Source organism: Drosophila navojoa, chromosome 5, assembly GCF_054131105.1.
Source record: "Drosophila navojoa isolate 15081-1374.11 chromosome 5, UAZ_NAV_1.0, whole genome shotgun sequence".
NCBI classification, from domain to species: domain Eukaryota; kingdom Metazoa; phylum Arthropoda; class Insecta; order Diptera; family Drosophilidae; genus Drosophila; species Drosophila navojoa.
Genome location: NC_142893.1, coordinates 23,425,549 through 23,448,263, shown reverse-complemented (window position 1 = coordinate 23,448,263; position 22,715 = coordinate 23,425,549). Strand labels below are relative to the sequence as shown.

Here is a 22,715-nt window from a genome sequence, read left to right as displayed (position 1 = left end):
ATTTCGAAATTTGGTAAAGCGTAAAAGACACACAAAAAAAAAAAAAAAAAGAAAAAAAAAATTAGGATTGCGAAATTTAGTTTTTATAGCAACCGTTATGAAAAAAGCTATTCACACAAAAGTTGAGAAAACTAAACACGACAAGTCATACTAACTAAAATGAGAACCTTTTGCTACTACTAATATTTAATGCCTTCTATTTACTAGTTATACTTAAATATGGATTTCCAAGTTTATGATTTGTATATACTTATATAAAATGCAAAATACACTCCAAGTGCTTTAAGGCAATTCAAAACTAAAATTTAAAAAAAGAAAAAATAAATAAAGAAACAAAAACAAAATGAAAACAAAAAAATTATAAAATTGAAAAACATTCGAATTGTAAGTCGATGCGCACTGTCATTAGTTCCTGCAGTCTCCGATCCCGCTCACAAAATCGCCAGTTTGTGGACGTGTTCTATCTGTGGGTGTGGCAGTGGTGTGTTGACCAAAAAAAGAAAACAAATGAAGTAAAAATTTGATTTTGTTCTGTTAAAACTAATTGTAAAAGTGAAGCTTGTAAGCCGCATAAAAAGAAAAGAAAAAAATATTTAATTAAATACTAAAAGTCATTACTATAAGTTTAAATAATATTTAGTTAATAAGCCAAACAAACACACACACACAATTTATAATGCATATTAAATTTGTTTTGTATATGCGAGTGGAACACATAACTAATATAATAGATTGAAACCGAAAAGATAAAAACCTGCAGAACCTTTATATAAATATTGTATAATACTAATACTAAATTATTTTGTTATACAAAACGAGAAAAATGCATTCAACGTTTTTTGTAATTCTATTAAAATAAAACAATTCAAACGTGAAATAAACATTTACAAAAAATATTAATAACAAAATATGATAGTTGTTTTCATAAGAGCCCTTTAAATTAAATTAATTACAGCCTTAAGCAAATATTTCTATAGATCAATCGGAGACGATAATTTGCATGTATCCAATAAAGGAAATATGTGCATATTTCACCAATTTCTTTTAAATTTATCGACCATCTGTTACCTGTTTTATTATACCCTGAGCTCATTTAAAATGGGAAATCAGGGTGTAAAGTTTTTGTGAAAAAGTATGTAAGAAGCAGAAGGAATCATCGCAGACCCCATAAAGTATATATATTCTTGATCAGCACGACGAGCTGAGTCGATATAGCGCAGTCCGTCCGTCCGTCCGTCCGTCCATCTGTCCGTATGAACGCCGAGATCTCAGAAGATATAAGAGCTAGAGAGCTGTGTATACTCGTGTATACCATACGCAGTACGAGTTTGCTTTATTTTTTCGATAACTCATCCGATAACTTTTTTATCGAGAATAATCGAAAAATTGATTTTGTTTTTTCAGCCTCATTTGAATAGATTTACTGTGTATATACGTATGATGAATACAAACATTTTGTAATCAACAGATTTGGGATACCACGCCCTCTTCGCACCCAATTTGTAAAAAACGTATTTAAAGTACTAGAGACTTGTGCTTTGGAATGTATACACATTTTGACCATATAATTACGCCCTGAAAATTTCATTAGGATCGTGTGTTTACAAAAGAAGTAATTCACCAAGTAAATTCTCATACACACACACTGCAGTGCAGCCCAAGCGCAGTCGCTGCTTACTGCGCAGTTAGCAGAGCGCGGGCGCGTGAGGGTGGGTGCATATGTATGTATGTGTGCGTGCATAAAAGAAGTGCAGAATGATAAGAATATCAGCTTGAAGGGTTCAGGGTATCTCCTAGTCGAGCAGTCTCGACTAGAGCCTTCTTACTTGTTTTTCTGTTGATTTCCGAAATCATTTGCAGCTTTCACTGAATAATTAATTAACTGATTTTTGTTTCTTCTGCTTCAATTGAATTTTTATGAAAAACGGCAAAATCGTCGGACTGAGAAATTTTTGATAGTTCTATTGAAGAGATAGGATTTTGTAAGCCCTATAAAAAACCAATCAGCGCATAAATTAATGAATGTCAATAAAATTAAATAAAGCACACAACATATTTATTATGGAACTGAATTTATTTTATTTCATTATGAGAGCTTTGTATTTGTATTTTTGTTTTTGACACATTGAATTTTGGTATTCGTAGTATTCGTTACATGAATTGCATGTTTTTCGATTTTGCCTTCTTGTTTTACACATAAACATTTAATTAATTAGACATTTAAATATATGAATGCAAACGTATACATCTATATGGTTGCTAGTTAGTGCTATGATTTGTAATTTCTCGGTTCTGTCATCTAAAGCTGACTAGAATGGCGCTGCTAATAGGAGGGCATGCCTACAACTACAGATATTGTGCCTGACGGCTGTCTTTTCATTTCAACATCGTCTTATTCTGTTGTCTTTTGTGCTGATTGCTGCCTCAGGAAATAATGAAAGATGGGGGAAGAGTTACGAGTTTAACATTTATGCTTAAGTTTCAAGTGCGAATTGCAGTTTATGCGTTGTAGTAAATATCAAAGTGTGTGTGTAAGTTTTTCTATGTGTGTGTGTTTGTATCTATGTGTGTGTGTGAGTGTACGTCAACGCCAGCGCTGCCAGTCGGTGCTGCTAATAATTATCACCCATTACAACAGAACCCCCTAATAATATCGCTAGCAATAATAATTGCAGCAAGTCTTTTGTAAGCCATTACAAGTACAAATATAGATATACATATCTAAGATAAAACTAAATACATAAATATACATATAGATTCGTAGATCAATTGAAATTCGCTAAACCACGCTTGCCATACAGCTAAACTAAACATAATTCAATTGATCAATCAATCAGGAGCTGACTCTGGCTCAGACAATCAATCAATAAAGTAATCAATCAGGAGTTGAGCCAAAGGTCTGGCTCAATCTTTCACAGAAATCGAGTGTTGCACAGAAAACCAAGATAATACAAAAATCAAACATTAAAATTGATGGACTAAAGCTTAGGAGCGGGACTTGAAGTATGGGGCGAAATGTTATGCATGTTGTTGTTGTATATTAGCAGCAGGGCGGCAGAAGGGTAAGCGGCAGCAGGGGCAACAGCCGTGGCACTGGCATTGTTAGCATCAGGGCTGCGTCCTTAGTTTCGTTTGGAATCCTTAGATGCAGCATCCAGGTGCTGCGCCACTGTCACCTGGCATGGCCGCTGCCGGCAGTTTGTGCCTTTGGCTGTTTGCCGCCTGCAGAGCTGGCGCCGCTGCCAGCTCCGCCAGGAGCAGCAGGTCCACCACTTCCACCTCCTCCAGTTCCGCCAGCTGCTGTGCCAGAGCCCTGAGCTGCCTCGCCTCGATGATGATGGTGGTGATGATGATTGTGATGATGATGCCGCCGACCGCCGCGATAATGTCGACGATTGTGATGCTGATAGTTGTTGTTTGTCGGCTCCGGCAGCACGCGCTGTGTGTCCTGCACTACAGGAGCAAAGCTGCTAACCACGGGCTTGGCCTGCGCTCCTGCGCCGTTTGCCGGGTCTGATGTGCCGGCCAGCTTCTTTGCTGCTTCGGCCTCTTCGCGACGTCGACGCCGACGCACATCCTCCTCCGTTTCGATGGCTATGACATTGCCAGCCTCAGCCTCGACGTCGATTATGGCGCCGCGGCTCTTCTGCTGCAGATAGAGCTGCGACATGTGCTGCTGCATTTGCCGCAGTTCTTGAGTGACTTCGAAATCGGGAGCATTTTCCAGCTCAGAAGGCGGCATCGCGCACTTCAAGCTATCTGATTCGTCGCGTATGTGCTCGCGACAGACGGGACACAGAGCCTGAAAGGGATCGGCAGTCTTTTGCTGCCAAGCGGGCAGCTTATCGAACTCCTCCTGGTAGGTGCGGCGCATCGCATTCAAATGCCGGGCCAAGCAATAGCTGTGTAGGTAATGGAAGCACTCGGTGCGTGTGAACTCGTCGCCCTCGCTGAAGCCATACAGGCAGATGACGCACTGACCACTGGGCAAATTGCTGCCGGTCAAGTGCTCGCGCACCACATCAATCAGATCGAACACAACGGGCTGACCGAGGGACTCCTTGATCTTTGCATCACACGCACTGCGTATGGCCTCTAGCCGAGCATCGTCCAATCCACGGGGACGCAGCAGCTTAAACTCAGGACTCACATCCGGATAGCCAGCTGGGGGCCGCACCTGGAGCGTCACACAAATATATTGCTGCTCATCCTCCTCGCCCGTGAGTGGTAGCACCGTTGTCTCGATCGCGTCCACAGCGCCACTAAACAATTACCAGTAGTATTAGTATATACAGCATATAGAGGAGCTTCAACAGTACGGAGACCTACCTGGCACCTCGCACAATGCGCACATCGTCCATGAGAATCGCCTCTAGCGACTCCAATTCCTCATCTAGCAAACTGCAAGTGAGAAGTGCAAAAGAAAATCAATCACGTTGTTTTCTCAAAAGTATGAGCATTACATTACTATGCTAGTGTGCCTGCTTACCTGTCCATATTCACTGTTTTTTGCCTATGCCTTTAAATGCTATTTTCCTTAAATATATAATAAAAAATCGATTGAGACAGAAATTTTGCGCCTGACAACAACAACTAGAATGAGGCAATCGCAGCGCAGCGTAAACACGAGGCCATTCTCTTCAAGCGTTGACATGAGCAGTGCCGCTCTGAGGTGCGCCATCTAGTGTGAAGTAGCTAACAGTATTGGGCCCATTAACAGTCTGTTTGAATAAGCTGTCTTTACAGAGCGATAGCTGTTAGGGCTGCATGCATGTTTAATAACGCGCCAAATTTAGAAATAAAGCGTACAGATTTAAAAATTTGCTAATTTGCAAAATATTCACGTAATAAATACATAAATACATCATGCTCAACATTAAAAAGGATCTATAAAAATGTATGCATATTCGTTTATGTTAGATAAAATTAAATGATATTAAAATGTTTAATAAACATTTGGAGATATATTTTTGCTTACAACTCACTTAATCATTATTTATGATCTAATGCCGTTGCGATTCTCTCAACCTGCAATTAATTATTAAAATAATAGTTACTCTGATTATTATTTAATATGAATTAACTATTATAATAGTTGTATAGAATAGTGCAATTACTATGAGGATTTCATACACTTATGCTCACTCGTTCTCTTTCCAGTTCGTGATTTCTCTTTCTTTTATGCTGCGCACTAATAAAGGACACTGGTGGCATTCCCTTGTGTTGCTTGCCCTCTAACACTCATACACATACACTCACAGTCACTTACACATGCACATCAAAAGCTAACCTCTGTCTATGTGTGTGCTTTTTTGGGCTTAAGCATTTTAATGCGCTACCCAATATAATTTTAGAACTGAAAAATTTCCATAGCAGAGTCCTACGCCGATTGTGTGCGTCAATTCCCATTTGTTAGGTGATGGTGGTGCTTGCGGTGGTGGGTCTGGTGGTTCTTGTGGTGACAATGTGTGCTCGCGCGCTTTTCACCACTCTCGGCTATCGAATGCGGGAATGGAAATGAAATCGAATGAAGTGCATATCGCACCCCAGAGCAGTCGCAATTAAATGGCACTGGCAGCATTTTCGGTACTCGGCGCCAAGCGAAAAATCAGTTTACAACGGAAAGCACAAAGCGACGGTCGTTAAAATTTACACAAACTACGGGAAAATAAATAAAAAATAAATAAATAAGTAAATTAAATAAAAATAAATGAAATCCCAAGCAAAAGAGAATTTAACGTAAATTTTGCTTGGTTACGAAAAAAGGTGTTGGAATTCCCCTGAGTGTGTTTGTTGTGTGCATTAAATTCCACGAGTTGCCAAAGAATTTGGCCAGCGAGGCTAATAAAGCGATACGTGTCCTGCGCGAGGCAAAATCCGCCCCAAAACCCAGAAGCTAAGCCAACCCAAAGTTTGGTACGTTGTCGCATGGAAAAAGAAGTGAAAGAATGAAGCACAGATGAAATAGCGCATAGCATTTCGAAGCACTCGTATCCTGACGTGTCCTGCGCACGCAGCACATGCGAGCAAAGACACGCATAGACACATACATTGACGTGTGTGTATATGTATGTTGATATAAGCAAAAGGGATGCACGTGCTTTGGTCGAATTGTCTTTGCTTTTACACTACGAGTATTTAAATATTTGCATACAAAGAGCTTCCAAAAATACAATTTGAGTAATCAGCAAATATTTGCATGCACGTCGCTGGTTTTTTCTTTCTATTTTATTTTATTTGTATTAATTTCGAAGCGAAACATTAAAAATCGAGTCAAGTTTATGTCTCAACGGTAACAGCACGTGTTGCAGCAGCTACGTCAATTTCATAAATGTCAACTTATACATCATATTTATTTATTTATCTAATCGCCATTTGAGTGGGCGTCAGTCGCCTTTTAAGTCATAAACATAAATATTTGCCATGCATGAAAATGCATTCGAATACTTTTCATTTTCATACCACAAGCTTTTCACGTCTGCTCATCCATTCACACCTCTCACATTCTCCCTTACCCAATCTGTTCCTCTCTTGCACCTTTTCTCTCTCTCTCTCTCATGCCTTCTCTCTTTCTCTCATTTGCGTGATGTGGTAAAGGGAAATTGCATTGAGGCTGGCAATGGCATTGGCTGGGGGTTGTTCTGCCCAAAAATGTGGAATATAAGTGAAAAGCTCACACTCACGACAAATCGCCCTTCCTCTTAGATACACAGCCTCAGCCGCATCCTCATGTTTGCCCCAGTCGATGCCAACAAAAATATCAAAGAAAAAAAAGAGCATACGAAAGTGAACTTTGTGCTTGGCTGATTGCATTTTAGACCTGGCTCCTCCTTCTCGCTCTCACTGCCTCTGACAGAGCGAGAGCGAAAGTGCCTGGCGCTATATAAGGCATTGGCTATTTAGTTTTTGGCATTTCCCAAGGCATTTGACGGTGTGATGAATCGCTTTTACTTACATATATCTCACCATAATTCTATTGATTAAGTTTCTTTTTACATAGCAGCCTTGTCTCGCATATATCAGCTGCTTTTGAGTGTCGGATAATGAAAGGTTTCCATGGAATCGCAGGAAATCGGTTTAAAACGAGAAACAGCTGAGCTTCATCCAACTTATGTTACCATTACTTCAATAGCTCAACGACTAGCTGTCTATTTGATATTTAATATCTCTTTAACATTTTAGTAGTTTGTCAGGCTCAACAAGCTTAGCTAATTGCTTATTCATGATGAGAAGTCGGCTTTAAATAAAACCTTTATTCTGAAAAATTAAGTTTCATATTTTTAGTACGTCGCTCTAATAATATTAAAAAGAAGCATCTATCTAATACTCGGTGAAAACTTTCCATGTTCCCAACAGCTGAGCCACAGCCACATCAGCTGCAAGTGTTTATATAAGAATTCTGACAAGGTTAGGATGTATAAACAATAATGAAATACAAAACCATTGAGTGAAGCAGCTAAAGCTAAACTCAAAGTAGTTTAAGCAGTGCCATGTGGCTCCAACCAGTCCAGTCCAGCACAGTCCAGCCCAGCCCAGTCCAGTCTATGGACAGACAGAGACTAACGCGGATTTCCAGGAAGCCAAATGTAACAATCAAGGCCAGAAACAGAAAGAGCGCAAGAGAGACGGCAGGCAGCAGCAGGAGGCAAGGTTAGGGATGCTGCACTTGAATTTTACCATCGACTATATATTATATGTATATATGTATATGGCGTAGATTTTCGGCGCCAAATGAATTACTTTCATTGTTAGACCAGAACAAGTGAAAACCTCTCATTGGGATGGAATACTCTTTTTATACATAGTAGGAGAAGGTTGTTAATTTTGTTATTGCTTACTTTTCAATTTAAACATAAACATTATTTGGAACATACTAAATTACTATAAATATAATCTAAAACAAAGTATTGTACATAGGAAAACGCTTAGAGCAGAACTCAGTTCGATTTCCTAGGTAAATAACTTATCAGATTAGACTATAGACGTATTCTAGCTAACAAATTTTGCCATATATAAATGGTAAGATTATATCTAAATCTAATTGAAATCTTAAGCGTGTAAAGCAAGCATTTCCCTTGACTTCTTTAGAGGTCATCTTAATAGAACTATACATATATAATAGAACTATACATATATATGTGCAATGCTCGACCGACTGCACAATCCCAGCAGAGTGAATATATTTTCAAGAGCAAAGGCCAAATGAAACGTTTTGCTACATTTGAGTGAAGCAATTTTGAAAAAGTGCCGCCAGCTAACCCGCGCAAATGCCAAAATATGTCGAATCCAAAAATAGCTCGGAAATGTGCAACTATTTACATGCATTGGCGGTGTTTACAAGTGCAACAGCGACGCAGCGACGCAGCGACGCCGCGGTGCGCGCTCTGGAAGCAATTACAAATTCGAAAAAAGCCATAAAAAATGCGCAAATCGATTGCATGAATTGAATGCATTTTATAGGCAATCAAACTACATGATTTATGTAAAATAGTTAAGACCCTAACACTGTCTCGCTCTCGCTATCTACCGCCGTCTCCCTCATGCTCATAGCCCTATCGGTTGCCTCAATTCACTTATCGATTTGCTCTGACAAACACGCCATGTCATATGCACTCAGGCTCCCCCGTGTGCCACATCTGACGTCCCTTCCTATCCAAAAATTTTTGATACATGTGTGTGTGTGAGAGAGAGTGTGTCTATCGGTGTGCTTTAAACCTGACGGAGCCAGCAACAATAGCATTAAAGCAACCCCGCGAGTGCCCTACGTGCTTTGAAAAGCTGAAAGAGGGTTGAAGTTTAAATACCCTGTAGTCAAGAAAATAATATGAGGAAAGTAGGTTTGTCATAGAAGGTAAAATATTTAGAATCATAATCAATATAAAATAAAAAAGAAATATAAATACAAATAAACTAATGATAATAATAATATATTTATTATATATTATTTATTTAATTATATTGCTGCATTTAATATATTTAATATACAAGCAAATAAATATGTTTTTGGTATTGAAATATTCTAGACTACTACTAGATATATAGACCACGAATAATTATTATAAGGTTTTAATCAGATATCCTTTCCTTTGAAAAGGTAGAAAATTTCGTACTGATATTTCTGTATGTTATCAAAAAAAAAAAAAAAAAAAAAAAAAAAAGTGGAAAGCATACTTCCTATGTGGGACTATTTATAAATAATACATTGAATAACTGTCTTTAAAATATAATATATTCAATATTAAGAGAGCTGTAATTCTATTTATTTATATTCCTTTTATTTTAATTCTTATAAAGAGGTTTATATTTCATTTACTTTTTTATGTTTACTATCTACAGGGCATCCGCTAGTCGAGCTTTACTTGTCAACAGCACGCTTTCTTGTTTTTAATATAATATTTGGCACGACGCAATTTCAAATCGTCCTTTATTCTGGTTTTCAAGTTGAGCCGCACCAAAAAAGACACCAACACAAATGCCAAATGGCAAGCTTTTTTTGCCCTGAGTGTGAGTGAGTGTGTGTGTGTATGTGTGTGTATGTGTGTGTAAAAGGTATACATAGGTATAGTTGTTTTAGGGGTTACACGCTGGTATATTTCCATTCATTTAAAATGTATTTCTGTCTTGGGGAAGAGCTCGCTGTGCTATTTGAGTTTGGTGAATCTGTTTGCATTTTGTTTGTTATATAATTGAACTTCAGCAGGATATCTGCATACTGATATATACAGCTTGATATGGAGTATATGAATGGAGTATATATATATATATATACATATATATATATATATTTATATATATATATATATGTATATGTATATGTATATATGTATATTTGAGTGTGCCTATTGCCAGGCTAGGCCCTCAGCCTGCCCGAGTGCCAATAAAAACGATTTGAGCCATAGTGTATTATTGAGCAATTTCCTATGAAAATTGTTTAAGCATTCTTTTGCACACCGCTTAGGGGCTAAAGCACATCCACACAGACACACATACACACACATATATATGTAGATAGCTGCATAGCTTGGCGGTGACAGGGCCAGGGCCAGACGTGTCCTGCGAATAGTAACTAGTTGACAGCTTAAGCTTTATTTAGAAAAAACGCCGGTCGGGCGTGCTCGAGGAGTGAGCCCGCTGCCAGGTGGCTTGAAAAAAAAAAACAAAAACAAACTGCGACGTAGAAATCTCAGCAAGCCAACGACAACAATAGCTAAATCAGTCAACAACAATGGCCAGCCTCGGCGCTCAGCGCTATTGCAGGACGTTTATTTTTGCGTTCAGCTTTACGTAACACAAGTGGGATTGTGTAACCAACAGAGAGTGAAAAGGATAGAAAGGCCGGGACAGAACAGACAGCGGGGCTTTAACAATAATAATGAGAACAACAAAAACAATAACAGCAGCTGTAATAACACTAACAACAACAACAACTGCTGTAACAACAGCATTTGTTTGCACTAGGTCAAGGGTGTTTGCTCAAAGCAAAGAAATCATTTTCAATGCAAAATCATCTTGACTTTGTTGTTATTTTGCGTTTGTTGTTTTTTTCTGCAGCACTTGATTTAAGCATTTACAATTATGAATAATTATAATTTATTACAATTAGGGGCAAGTCGTTCCTCTTTATGGGTCTATCGGAACCTCCTCCAAATACGCAATTGCTGCTGGTTGTTTGCTTAAGGCAGCCAAAGACGTCATAGCGCATTACGTATACGCAAAGTTGGACACAGCAAAGAAGTGCCAACACTTACACACTCACACGCACATACATTTATTTTATATACATATATACAGTCGCACACCCACACAGACACACAGAGCCCACATCTAGGCGCATTTGGCATCAATGAAGCGGCTGTCGCTGCAGGACGCCAAAATAAAAGCTTTTCGCTTAGCTTTCAACGTACTCTAGCTCGCTCGCTCTCATCAGTCCGTACCCTCCCTGTCTCTGTCTTTTGTGGTGAGTTTCTCTTTCATTTGTGCAGCAGTTGCGCCTGCTGCTTCTTGCTGCACAGCTGCTTACACACATATCCACGCTCACACCCACACCGTGTACGCTCTGCCACTCTCTTACGGCTGTTTGCCACCTTCTCCCTCTCTCTTTCTCGCTCTCTCGTTGTTTCTCTCTCTGTATCTTTCTTTGGTGCTTTTGCTTCCGCATGGCTTGGACTTCCGCTGGCGACAATTTTTACTACGTCAGCAGGCGAGACGAGCCTCCAAGTAAATAGCACACATTACATAGACACAGCTGTGGATATGTATGTTTGTATACATACATACATATACTCATGTACACATATAATTATATATATGTGTGTTTGTGTCTGTCTGTGTTTGTGTGTGTGTGTGTGCGTGTTCCCTTTGCTTTTTGTTTAATTAGCTACGACCTTCTGCCACAGTTTGTTTGGTTGAGTTTGGGGCTTATATGTTTTGAGTGCAGTTTTGGGCTAATGGCAGGGCATGAACTTGCAGCAGTGACTCTCAAACTGTGTCACAAGCACACACACACACACACAGCAACAGAGGTAATAGCACTGTATGTGTGCCAGTGCCGTTTAATTAGCTGTGACCTTTCCATGGAAAACTGTTGACATTTGAGCTTTGGCTGTAGACAATAAGAAATGTTTGCCAGCAAAAAAAGTTCCAGCTACTTAGCTTAACTAAGTTAGTTAATAAATTTAAGTACACAAGTTGGCGCATAAATTGCACAGCAAAAAGGAAATTTGCTTAATGGACTAGCAGTTGGGTCGCAAATTGAGTTAAGCGTCGGTAGGTAGAGACGCCCACGCGCCAGGCCACTTGAAAGCACAGCTCAAGGACGAACCAAAAAATGGCAAGCAATAACAGATTTCCATATAAAATTCATGAGTAACTAACACAGACACACACACACACACACAAACTAACTTATACACACGCACACTCTCAGAGAAAACTCTGGGTAACTTATTGATCAAACAGCCAGAATGTCCTCAAAGAGTTGCATGCTGTGTGTATGTTTGTGCCACAGTAAGAGACGGACAGTATGAGTGAGTTGGAGAGAGAGATAGAGAGAGAGAGAGAGAGCTATATGAGCGTATATGAATGTTAGAGGTATTGACTAGTCTATGCCCTGGCCAAAGCTGTCCAAGCTTATGTTATCTTCCTTATTTAATTACTTTATATATATACATTATTAAAGATGGTTTAAATAAATTCTGTAGGAATGCAGGATTTTATATGAATATATCAAAAATATTATATATATAAAAAAAAGTTCATAAGAATTTATTGTAATTAAGTAATGGTAATTGTTTTCTACGATGCATGATGCATGGGAGTTTAAAATATTCATTGAAATGCACTTCTTGCTAAAGCTTAAGATGCAGGTTAATACAGTTTAAGTAAGTAACCATCATCAGTTTACTAATTTCTTTTTAATTTTCAACATTAAATAATCCTTGTGCCAATAAAGATGAAGACACGCTTTGGCTTCAGAGTTTGAACAGGGTATGCATGGCATGCCCAGAGTTGATTGCATCTATTAAACAAATTTATGACAGGCACAAGCTTCTGCATAGCTTTATATTTTCCTGACTACAGGGTATAATAAGTGTGATTGGGCTCGACTCTTAGACTGTGGCACATGCAACAGCGCACTCGCCTGGCCATATGTCAAGCGGCACACAATTCTTTAGAGACTGAGCACTCGCGGTTTATTCCAGCTCAGCTGTGCGACCGTAAAGCACGTAAACTGGCAGCTTGCTACAGAGAGACTAATTGTATTGCTTTTCCCTTTGTTGTCCTTGCAGACGTCGGCGGTTCGTTGGAAAGGCCAAGACATAGAGTTAATTGCCAACGTTGATGGCTGCCACCAAAATCATTGATGCACCGCGAAACGGCCACGAAATGGCGCCACTGAACACGAGAGCGCGGGGCGACGGCACCCATGGGGTGACCATTGTCCTCACTGCACCGCAGCGCAATTCGGTGCAATCGGTGGATATACCTGGCGAGCCAGACCGCGCGGCCTGGAGTGGCAAGATGCAGTTCTTTCTCAGCATCATTGGCTATTCCGTGGGCCTGGGCAACATATGGCGCTTCCCGTACCTCTGCCAGCAGAACGGCGGCGGTGAGTAGTAGTACCTAATGCTCAAATTGAAGAGTCTATCGTATTACCCAGAAGTCTCTCTAATAACACTCGGTCGACGAACGACCAAAAATGTGCAACGCTTTTCACTAATAAAAAACGTGTGCCACTCAATGGGTGCACTTGGCAACCCGCTGATAGCGGACAAATACCTCGGGGAGTTCCAATTACAATCACAATCGCAGTTCCACTCCCAGCGAAAGCCAATCGTCACCTGTTCGCCGTTGATAAAGCTAATTACTTTCGCTGCAGCTGCTCGATATTGGGTGCAGTCGTTGGCCGCAGGAGCGGAGCAAAATTGTTCTGCCATTTGGCGCATGTTCCTTAAACACAAAGGCAAAGAGAGTACAGTAGAATCCGACTATATTGACTCCGCTTCAAGCGTCTGTACGATCATTGGGACGAAAATTCTGGGCCCCAGACAAACTTATCTTAGAAATCTTAATGGGCTTAGCGACTTCCGGGTATAATGACGTTAAAGTCGGATTCTACTGTAGCGGAATTGACTTAAAACTGTATTGTAAGCTTCAAAGTATTTCCGTCTACAAGGTTGAATTACGGCTTCCTATTCGTTACTGTTAATCGAGGCTTCCTATTACGAGAAATAAGAAATTGTATATAACTTGTGGATTGAGTAAAAGATACTTGAATTACTTTAAAGGTTTTCACTGCAAGTTAAACATTAATTGTTTTTTTTTTAGAAAATTCATAAAAATTTCTCAATCAGCATTTATCTACAGCTATTCCAAATAAAACCGCAAACCCATTTGAGCCCCCTCTCACAAATCAAATTAGTCTTTTGGGCCCTGGTCACTGCTAGCTCCGCTCCTGGCTGTTATTTACATACAAACCGATATCGTGTGTCTGCTAAGGCTAATCAAATGCGCAACAATAACATTATGAGATTTAATGCGAACTAATTGCAGAGCTTTCGAATGGGCGAATGAGTGGTTCGGCTGGGGCTCTGATGGGCTCTGATGGGGTTGAAGGGCAAGGGTTATTTGCATATAATTTGTGCGCCTGCCGGAAGAGCTTAATTGGGGGCTTTTCTTTTTTGTGAGGCGGGTTAGACCGGAGCGCCTCGTGCCAAACAACGCATTTTTATTGAAAGACACATTCCAAGCTTAAATCCCACACGCTTCTAATTCAATTACGAACGAGACAAAAGGCAAATGAAGCAACAAGTAAATGCAACGAATAGGAAATGCACTCACCTGAACCAGAGCCCGCAATATTTTCTACATATACCCAGCATATAAACAAAACAATAAATATCAATAAAATGCCAAATGTGAAATGTGAATCGATGAGCTCTTGTCTTTCCATATGTTGCAGGCGCATTTCTGATACCCTTTATGATCATGTTAGTATTGGAGGGCATACCGCTCTTCCTCATCGAGCTGGGCATGGGACAGCGCATGCGCCTGGGCGCTCTGGGCGTGTGGAATACCATACATCCCTGGCTGGGCGGCATCGGCATCTCCTCGTGCATTGTGACGCTGTTCGTGGCGTTGTACTACAACGTGATCATCACGTGGGTCTTCTATTATCTGTTTAATAGTTTTCGAGTGAGTCTCTAATCCAGTCTAGTCTATCTGCAGCTCTGTAATATTCTCTCCTTGCTTGCTTAGTATCCGCTGCCTTGGTCGACTTGTCCCACTAATGGCACTGGGTTTGAGCTGGAGGAGTGCGCGAAGTCTTCGGAGACCACATATTTCTGGTATAGAACCACCTTGGATGCGGCTCCCTCGATGGATGAGCCCGGCGGCCTGAAGTGGTGGATCGTCCTCTGCTTGCTGCTCTCGTGGACCATCGTCTTTTTCATTGTGATGAAGGGCATCCAGAGCTCCGGCAAAGTGGTCTACTTCACCTCGCTCTTCCCCTACATTGTGCTGACCATCTTCTTCATACGCGGCATCACGCTGCGCGGAGCCGGCGCCGGACTAATGCACATGTATACGCCGAAGGTGGAGAAACTGCTGGAGCCGACAGTCTGGCTCGACGCGGCCACGCAGGTATTTTACTCGTTTGGCTTAGCCTTCGGCTCGCTGATTGCCTTCGGCAGCTACAATACGCCCAAGAACAACTGCGTCCGAGACGTGCTGCTGGTGTCTGTCTGCAATGCAGTCACTGCCATCTACGCGAGTGTCGTCATCTTTGCTATTCTCGGCTTCAAGGCCACCGTCAACGTGGATCGCTGTGTGGCCAGGTGAGTGCATACAATTTGTACCCAATACAAAGTCCAGCACAATAGAGGGTATACAGCCATTAGCATTGTGTTTTTGATTACTGTAACCCCACATGATAATTTCAGTGAGAGTTCATACTTCGATATGCACTCGAAGCTTATGTCACAAGTGTAAGAGTTCACTTACATCTAATTTAAAGAGTAAAGAGTATCTTCTCTATTCTACTTCTACTTTATTGAGCTGGGGTCAGGTCATTGCAAGTTCAACAGCACGCTTCAACGATTCACATTGGGTGGGTCACACAGTTGATAATTCAGTCCATCAGCCAGCCAGTCAGTTAGTCAGTCAGTCAGTCAGTCAGTCTGTGTACTCGTTCATCAACCAGTTGTAACCGCATTGGATAGCGGCTTTGCCCATCATTCTCTTTGTTATTTATTCATTGATATACCAATCGATACGCGCTCGTCCGTCCGTTCGTCCAGCAGGTCCGTCTGTTTGTCAATTTGTTTCAATTAATGGGCGCTGCACAGGTTTTTGCATTGTGTCCCCGCCGCCAGCTTGCCCGTCCCTTGCATTATTGACAATTGCTCTTGAGCTATTTGCATGGCCCATTTGAGTAGGTGGCGCCCAGGTATCGAGCCATTGTCTACAATGCTGATTGTAACCGATTTGAGCTGGCTATCCAATAACTCGCTCTTTATTTATAGCAACACGGACATATTAGTTAAGCATGCGCTGTTGCCCTTCAAGAATGCCTCCAGCGAGGAATACGAGGCAGTCATGCAAAAGATCAATGGAACCGAACTCGATGCACTGCATCTCAGTGAGTGCAGCCTGTCCAAGGAGCTGGACAACGTAAGTACTTTAATAAAATATAATATAAATATATAATCTAGTATCACATGAGTAAATATTGCTATTTGAAGTTGAAGTCTCTTATTATGATCCATCACAAATTGAGCAATCAGTTTTTTTTTTTTCGAATCCATTAGCTTAATAAATCGGAAATTAGACAATAGAAGCATTTTCCATGCATAATTTATGTGTCAATATAAATTCTTATTTTTTTTCGATTCATTTGCCTTTATTACATACAAATCTATCATGATTATTTCTTAAGACGCGATTCCCACTGCGTTTTATCGATTATACTAAAAAGTCACCTACGTCCAAATTGTATTGTATATTCAATTATTTTTGATAACTCTATCAGTTGGTAAAATATATCTAATGAACATAGTATCATTAATTGCGATAGTGAAAATAATGATGATCTTTTGCATTGTAATAATGATGATGGTGATGATGAATGAAACAACGATAAAATAACAAAGTTATGTAAAAAGGTAATCAAAATAATTGTAGTAATAAAAGTGATGATAGCTATCGCTGATAATAATGCTAATGACAGTGATGAAGATAACAATGATTCAACAGACACTTTGATTTACATGTAAACTTAGTTATACGACTATCTGCTTTCATAAACCAATTCACTTTCCGATATTTATGTCTAGTTGAAATAAATTCAATTGCTAATTTCACAGGCCGCGGAAGGCACCGGCTTGGCATTCATTGTCTTCACTCAGGCTATTGTGGAGCTGCCGGGCGCACCGTTCTGGGCGGTGCTGTTCTTCACCATGCTACTGTCGCTTGGGCTGGGCTCACAGATTGGCATTCTTGAGGGGATGCTGTGCACGTTGTTCGACATAGACATCATCAAGCGGGTTAAGAAACAACATGTCACTGGTGTGGTATGTCTATTCTGCTTTATTGTCGGTTTCATCTTCTGCACAGGTGCCGGTGAATATTGGCTCAAGATGTTTGATTCTTTTGCCGGTACAATTGGCTTGGTTGTAGTCGCCCTAATGGAAATGATAGCAGTCATATTTATCTATGGCCATGAGCGGTACGCAATTCCTTATATAGCCCATACATATACACAGCTATAAAATATTCTTATATGTTTATACAGCTTCACCGAGGACATCTATCAGATGACAGGCTATAGACCCGGAGTTTACTGGCAGATGACCTGGCGCTATATTGGTCCGGTTATCATGGTCTGCATTTTGGTCTCCTCCATAGTCTTTATGGTCATTCGCAATCCGACATACGGTGCCTGGAATGCCGAAAAGGTATAAAGAGGCGCATCTGAGCATTTTTGTTGGCATACTAAATATGTTTGTTTTTTGGTCTTTGTTAGGGTATTGTTGAACAGAAGGATTATCCGAACTGGGTCATGGGCATTGCCCTCGCCATGATCTTGGCTGGTGTATTGCCCATGCCCATTGTGTTCCTCATGCGCAGCTTCCAGTGCCTCAAAGTGGATCTGGACATACACCAAGGCTCCATCAGGCGCAATGAGACAACCGCCTCAACTAAGGAAATGATTGACAACGATGACGACGTGAGTAGCAGCTGGTTGAATGTTTTGATTTTGAGAACCTCTTTAGTTTTGCAAAGTACTTGTATCTAACTTTTGGTCCAAGTTATTTGTTGTGTTTGTTTTGATAAGACCTTAAGCTAAGATAGTGTCTCTATCTAACTCTCTATCGTACTATAAATGTAACTAATTGTGTCTTTCTCTCACCAAACGACTCATCCCACACATTTACGCTTGTTTCTCTATCTGATTAATACCGCTTTTCCAAAAAAAAAAAAAAAAAAAAAAAAAATTAAATACAAAAAATGATCGAAAACAAACTTACATCCTTCACGCGCTTAATGTCGTTCAGAATTTGAGTCCGGATATGCCACCGCAAGATTTATTAGCGGCCACACGCTTCACAATTGGAGACTTTGAAGTAAGTTGTTCGTTTACCTATCCGCAAAACAATCTATCCAGTACAACACACGCTCCCCAACAATCTGCTAATCACACAATTCTCGACTCTGTTCTCTCTTTCTCTTTCTCCTCTGTGTCATATTGTATATTCTACAGAACTAGAAACTGAAGTACTAAACACATCCAACAAGATACCTAACCTTAAACTTAACTAACTCAAAAAGTAGCCTCCCACAAAAATAAAAAAATAAAAGAACTAAGATGAAAAGAATTGACAAACAGTAACGCCTGACACCCACGCTGTGAGGATAAATTTCACGCGCCGTCTGCCTGACTACAAATACCCTACAAAAACAAAAGCCGCACTCACATTACGTAACAATCCGAACCGATCCGCATTCGCCACTAAGTAAACTATGAATACTTTTAAAGACGCACAGCCAAAACTTAACAGTAGCAAAAGATAAATTAAAAAAAAAAAAGAAAAAAGAAAACAAAAACAATCGCAATGCCATTTAAATGTAATAGAGTTTGATAAACAACAAGCGATTAACTTCGATAACAAGTACTCGTCAGCGCCTTCTTTACAAAGAACAAAAACAAAACATAACTTCAAAATTGAAACCGAGAAAGAACAATTACAATTATTTACCAGCAAACTAGTTTAGTGCAATGTTTACGAATTAAGCTAAATATTTATAAACTAAAGTTTATACCCGTAACGCTCACCTAGAAGCTCAATGTTTAGACCTAGGGCTGTAGCATAAACAAAGAAACAATACTTTCGATTGGCTAGAAGACGGTTCTGAATTGCAATTCCAGAAGGTAAAGTAAATATCCAAGACAACAAAATAACTTGTTGTTACTATTACTTCAAAATTTGTTCTCTTGTTTTATTGTTGTTTTTGTATTTGTGTTGAATCAAGTGTGTAATATATATTTTTATTAAATTTCTGTTATGGTTTCTTAGCAACGAAAACTGTCGCTGTGGGCGCTGCATGCGGCGCCCTCTGTCGGTTGTTAACGAGAGCTTTTGCCGTCGGCTTGTAGCTTTGTGATATTGCGCATACGCCGCGTGTCCATCTGTTTTGTGTTTAATAACAAATAAGCTGAACATGAATATATTTGTTATTTATAGATATATTTTTATTATAGGATATGCTGTGGTTGACATATTTAATAATATATTGTCTTTGCAATAGGAGGACGAAGATGACGAGAATGACTTTAGTGGGCCCGCATTGGGCGGTCATGTGAAAACCCAGAGTGATTTCTCCGACGAAGACGAGGAGGATAAGCCCATGACTATGCGTATGATGATGATGCGCTCGACAACAATTAATGCAGCCACGCCCCTTAAAAAAATGGGCGGCAATCATCTAAATGTGCCAACTAGCAGAAAGCAAAACTACAAGAAGGACGCCTACGATGTGTAGATAAACAAGTGTGGCCAGGGTAAGCCGAACCTTTCAAGTGTAGGGTTCAAGTCAAAGAGATACCTATAAAAATATGCATATATAATATATGTATGCATATACATACATACATATGTGTATATTTTTTGGCAATATGCTAAAAATATATATGTATACTGCGAAGATAGCGCAAAAAACCATTTATATGTTTACACTAAGTATTTTAACAAAATTTATATTTAAAGAAACTTAGGATTAAGAGAAAGGTAACATAAGATAAAATATTATATAACAGTTTAAGAAATATGTAAACCCGAAATTGTTAAAACAATATTTTAATACCCACACTCACACACAAACACACTCTTACACACAACTAAACTATGTACAATGAGCTACAATTGAACTAAAAACGGGTTATTGAAGAGAGTAACAAAAAACACATATATAATCTTAATCCATTTCCGTTTCCGTAGCATTTAGTTGAAAACTGTTTTTAGGCGTTAACTGTTAACTTTATTAATCCCAAAATATATATTATATATACAATATATAACCCAGTTGTATACCCTGCCTAGCCTTGAGGACTTTTAATTGCTAAACGCTTTTCGTAGTGTAATCCCAAAGAAACTTTTAACCAATCGCATTTCCAAGAGTTTAACTCATTATCTTTTATTTACCTAGTAGCATTCAGTTTCAAGTTCAACTTATCATGCCCAATACTGAAAACAAGAAACAAACAATATATTCAGTTTAGCTCTACACGAATGAAATATACGAAGATTTACATGTATATGTATATATGCAAAAGTATTGTATTAATAATATGAATTCATTGAAATGTGAACGATAAGTTAATCAAGTTGAAATATTTATGAAAACACTAGTTCAGTTGTTGACTGCAAATAGAAAGAAATACTTAAAAGAAATACCAAATATATACTAAACATACTAACTGACAAGCAAAACAGAAAGTAAACCAAAAAACTAAAAAAAGAAAAAAATAATGAAGCATAGCATGTGTGATATTCTAAATAATATCCTCGAATGTTAGTCTACACTGTCTACAGCCACTTGCTTCTACTTAACCTCAATTTATTTAATTTTGAATATTTGCTGCCTACGCATTCATACATACACTGGAAGTATTTTCTTACATACAAAAAATAACTGCTGTGAATAGTTTTAGTCGTTGTAAAATTCTATTACAAGAGATCGAAGAATTACGAATGAAAAATAAACGTTATAAATAATTATATATGAATAATTTTAAGATGGTATTAAGCTCTCTGATCTGACCGGTTCAGATCTAATCAATCCCTCACCTAAGTTCACTCTAGCAGATCAAAAAAAAAAAAAAATAGAAAGCACACACACACACATAATCCTATTCCAAATTCGGTTTCCGCAAAACCACTGCAACAGGTTTTTATTACCAAACAATCCACAGAACCCATATAATCAAAAGGAAAATGATTAAAAAGAAGCGATTTCGGATCAAGCAACATAAGAATAATCAAAAATAGGAAGGAAGACACGGACATTTTCAGTACTCGTAAAAGGCAAACGTTGAAGACAATAAGCATACAAAATATAAAAATAGAGAATACTTATGATATGATGACGAACTGGACAGAACTGGACTTCGAAGGAAGCGCAACTTTTTACAGAGATTTTTTATGATTTACAATTTTTCGAAGAGAGATTTTTCAAAATTACATAAACCAAATAGAACAGTACACCAATTTCCTTTTGCAGTCTGTATAAATCGTAGCGGGATGGTAAAGCCATCTAAGAGTTCGATTAATGTACCTTTGCGAGTTAGTTGAGTTAGTTGATAAGCAAAGAACTAGAGCAGAGGAAGCATTCAGCTGAGTTAAGGAAAAGCTCATATATATCTAAATATAGATATGTATAGCTTAATATATGAAATTTGTTGACACACTTAGAGCCCAGAAATATCCAATTTGAATGATTTACAGATAAGGTACTCATAAGTGTTATAAACGTATAACGCTCCACAGCAAAAAAAAAAAAAAAAAAAAGAAAGATATGGAATACGAAATACAAATTATATTGAAGCAGTTAAGAGCCATCAGATCATATCCTCGCAAACCGTTAACCGAAACCAAATAGTTACCAAAATCTTATTGTATAGTTAATTCACAACTAATTCTTAACTCAAACATACTATAAATATATTATATAGACATATATACATATATTGTATATCAATTATTGTCGTAGTGCTTAAGGGGACTAAACCATATATATATATTTATACGTGCATATTGCATATACATATGTATGTGTATGTGTATATGTATGCATGCAAAGAACATGGACTCGTGTAAATTTGATTGTATTTAAAACGTAAAGTGAAATTACTTATGTGAAACATTATTATGATATACGCAGGTAATTATGATTAAATAAAGATATATATAAATAAATAAATAGTGCGTTAAGTTCAAGAAAAAGAGCAAAAACCAACAAGACTTTGAATTATTTTTCAATCAACGTTGAATTGGAGGGTATTATATATAATATACATATACATACATATATATATATATATATATTTGGTTATTCTGATCTGTTTTGTACACAGACATTACAAAATGTGAATTCGTTCTACTGGGTCATCATAATGTCTTTTATGGACATATTACGCTCCATTCGCTGCAATTAATTGTTTTTGTTTTTTATTATAATTTGTTTTTATAATTCTCACAAGCCAAAAGCTGAAAGAAATTCTCATGCGCAGATTAGGCTTATCGCCAGGGTTCAAGTTTCGGTTTGGCTGAGTTGGTTTTTTGCAGTGCTGCAAAATCAGCATTTGATAAGTCATGAGCAATCTACTTCTTCTCTTTCTCTTTTTGACTCTAACTGATTGCCTCTCTCTCCTTGCGTGTCTCTTTCTCTATGGCTCTCAGGTTAACAGCTCATTATACAAGTGCAGCGTGTGGGACCATAGTTCAGCCAATGGAGGCGCTCTCATGGTAGAAATTTTAATTAAAAACACCATTAAATGTGACATTGGGGCAGCCGAAGAATTCCATATTGCAAGCGAGAATAACAATAATAATCGTGTCGATACTGATCAATTGATAAGCTGGTCGTACGCCGACGGTAGGCAAATTATATATGTTAAATATCATGTAGACTAGCCCATGCCCTGTGCCTAACTTGTGGAA

At 38.7% G+C, this 22,715-nt stretch overlaps 2 protein-coding genes across 3 annotated transcripts; one reads left to right on the top strand and one right to left on the bottom strand.

Annotated features, from left to right (window-relative positions):
* Window positions 1-2,055: 2,055 nt before the first annotated feature.
* LOC108655115 (E3 ubiquitin-protein ligase RNF25) lies at window positions 2,056-4,640 on the bottom strand. Its single transcript, XM_018106829.3, has 3 exons — window positions 4,490-4,640; window positions 4,330-4,401; window positions 2,056-4,262 (listed from the first exon to the last, which is right to left on the bottom strand). Exons 1-3 carry the CDS (start codon window positions 4,495-4,497, stop codon window positions 3,173-3,175), a joined length of 1,170 nt encoding a protein of 389 aa, XP_017962318.1. The 5' UTR covers window positions 4,498-4,640; the 3' UTR covers window positions 2,056-3,172.
* A 906-nt stretch (window positions 4,641-5,546) lies between these two features.
* LOC108654788 (sodium-dependent neutral amino acid transporter B(0)AT3) lies at window positions 5,547-21,963 on the top strand. 2 transcript variants are annotated; one of them, XM_018106331.3, is made up of 10 exons: window positions 5,548-5,916; window positions 12,789-13,108; window positions 14,462-14,694; window positions 14,758-15,335; window positions 16,023-16,170; window positions 16,863-17,224; window positions 17,291-17,453; window positions 17,522-17,725; window positions 18,054-18,122; window positions 18,260-19,223. In XM_018106331.3, exons 2-10 carry the CDS (start codon window positions 12,841-12,843, stop codon window positions 18,263-18,265), a joined length of 2,031 nt encoding a protein of 676 aa, XP_017961820.1. In that variant the 5' UTR covers window positions 5,548-5,916; window positions 12,789-12,840; the 3' UTR covers window positions 18,266-19,223. The 2 variants fall into 2 exon arrangements, with proteins under 2 accessions (XP_017961818.1, XP_017961820.1); XM_018106329.3 differs by lacking the exons at window positions 18,054-18,122; window positions 18,260-19,223 and adding an exon at window positions 19,306-21,963 and having other exon boundaries at window positions 5,547-5,916.
* The last annotated feature ends 752 nt before the right edge of the window (window positions 21,964-22,715 follow it).

Coding starts and splice junctions, on each gene's coding strand:
- LOC108655115 (XM_018106829.3), bottom strand. Junction 4,263..4,329: donor CGCATTGTGCGAGGTGCCAG/GTAGGTCTCCGT, acceptor GTAATTGTTTAG/TGGCGCTGTGGACGCGATCG.
- LOC108654788 (XM_018106329.3), top strand. CDS start 12,841: ATGGCTGCCACCAAAATCATTGATGCACCGCGAAACGGCCACGAAATG. Junction 14,695..14,757: donor ATCTGTTTAATAGTTTTCGA/GTGAGTCTCTAA, acceptor TTGCTTGCTTAG/TATCCGCTGCCTTGGTCGAC. Junction 17,225..17,290: donor TTTATCTATGGCCATGAGCG/GTACGCAATTCC, acceptor ATGTTTATACAG/CTTCACCGAGGACATCTATC.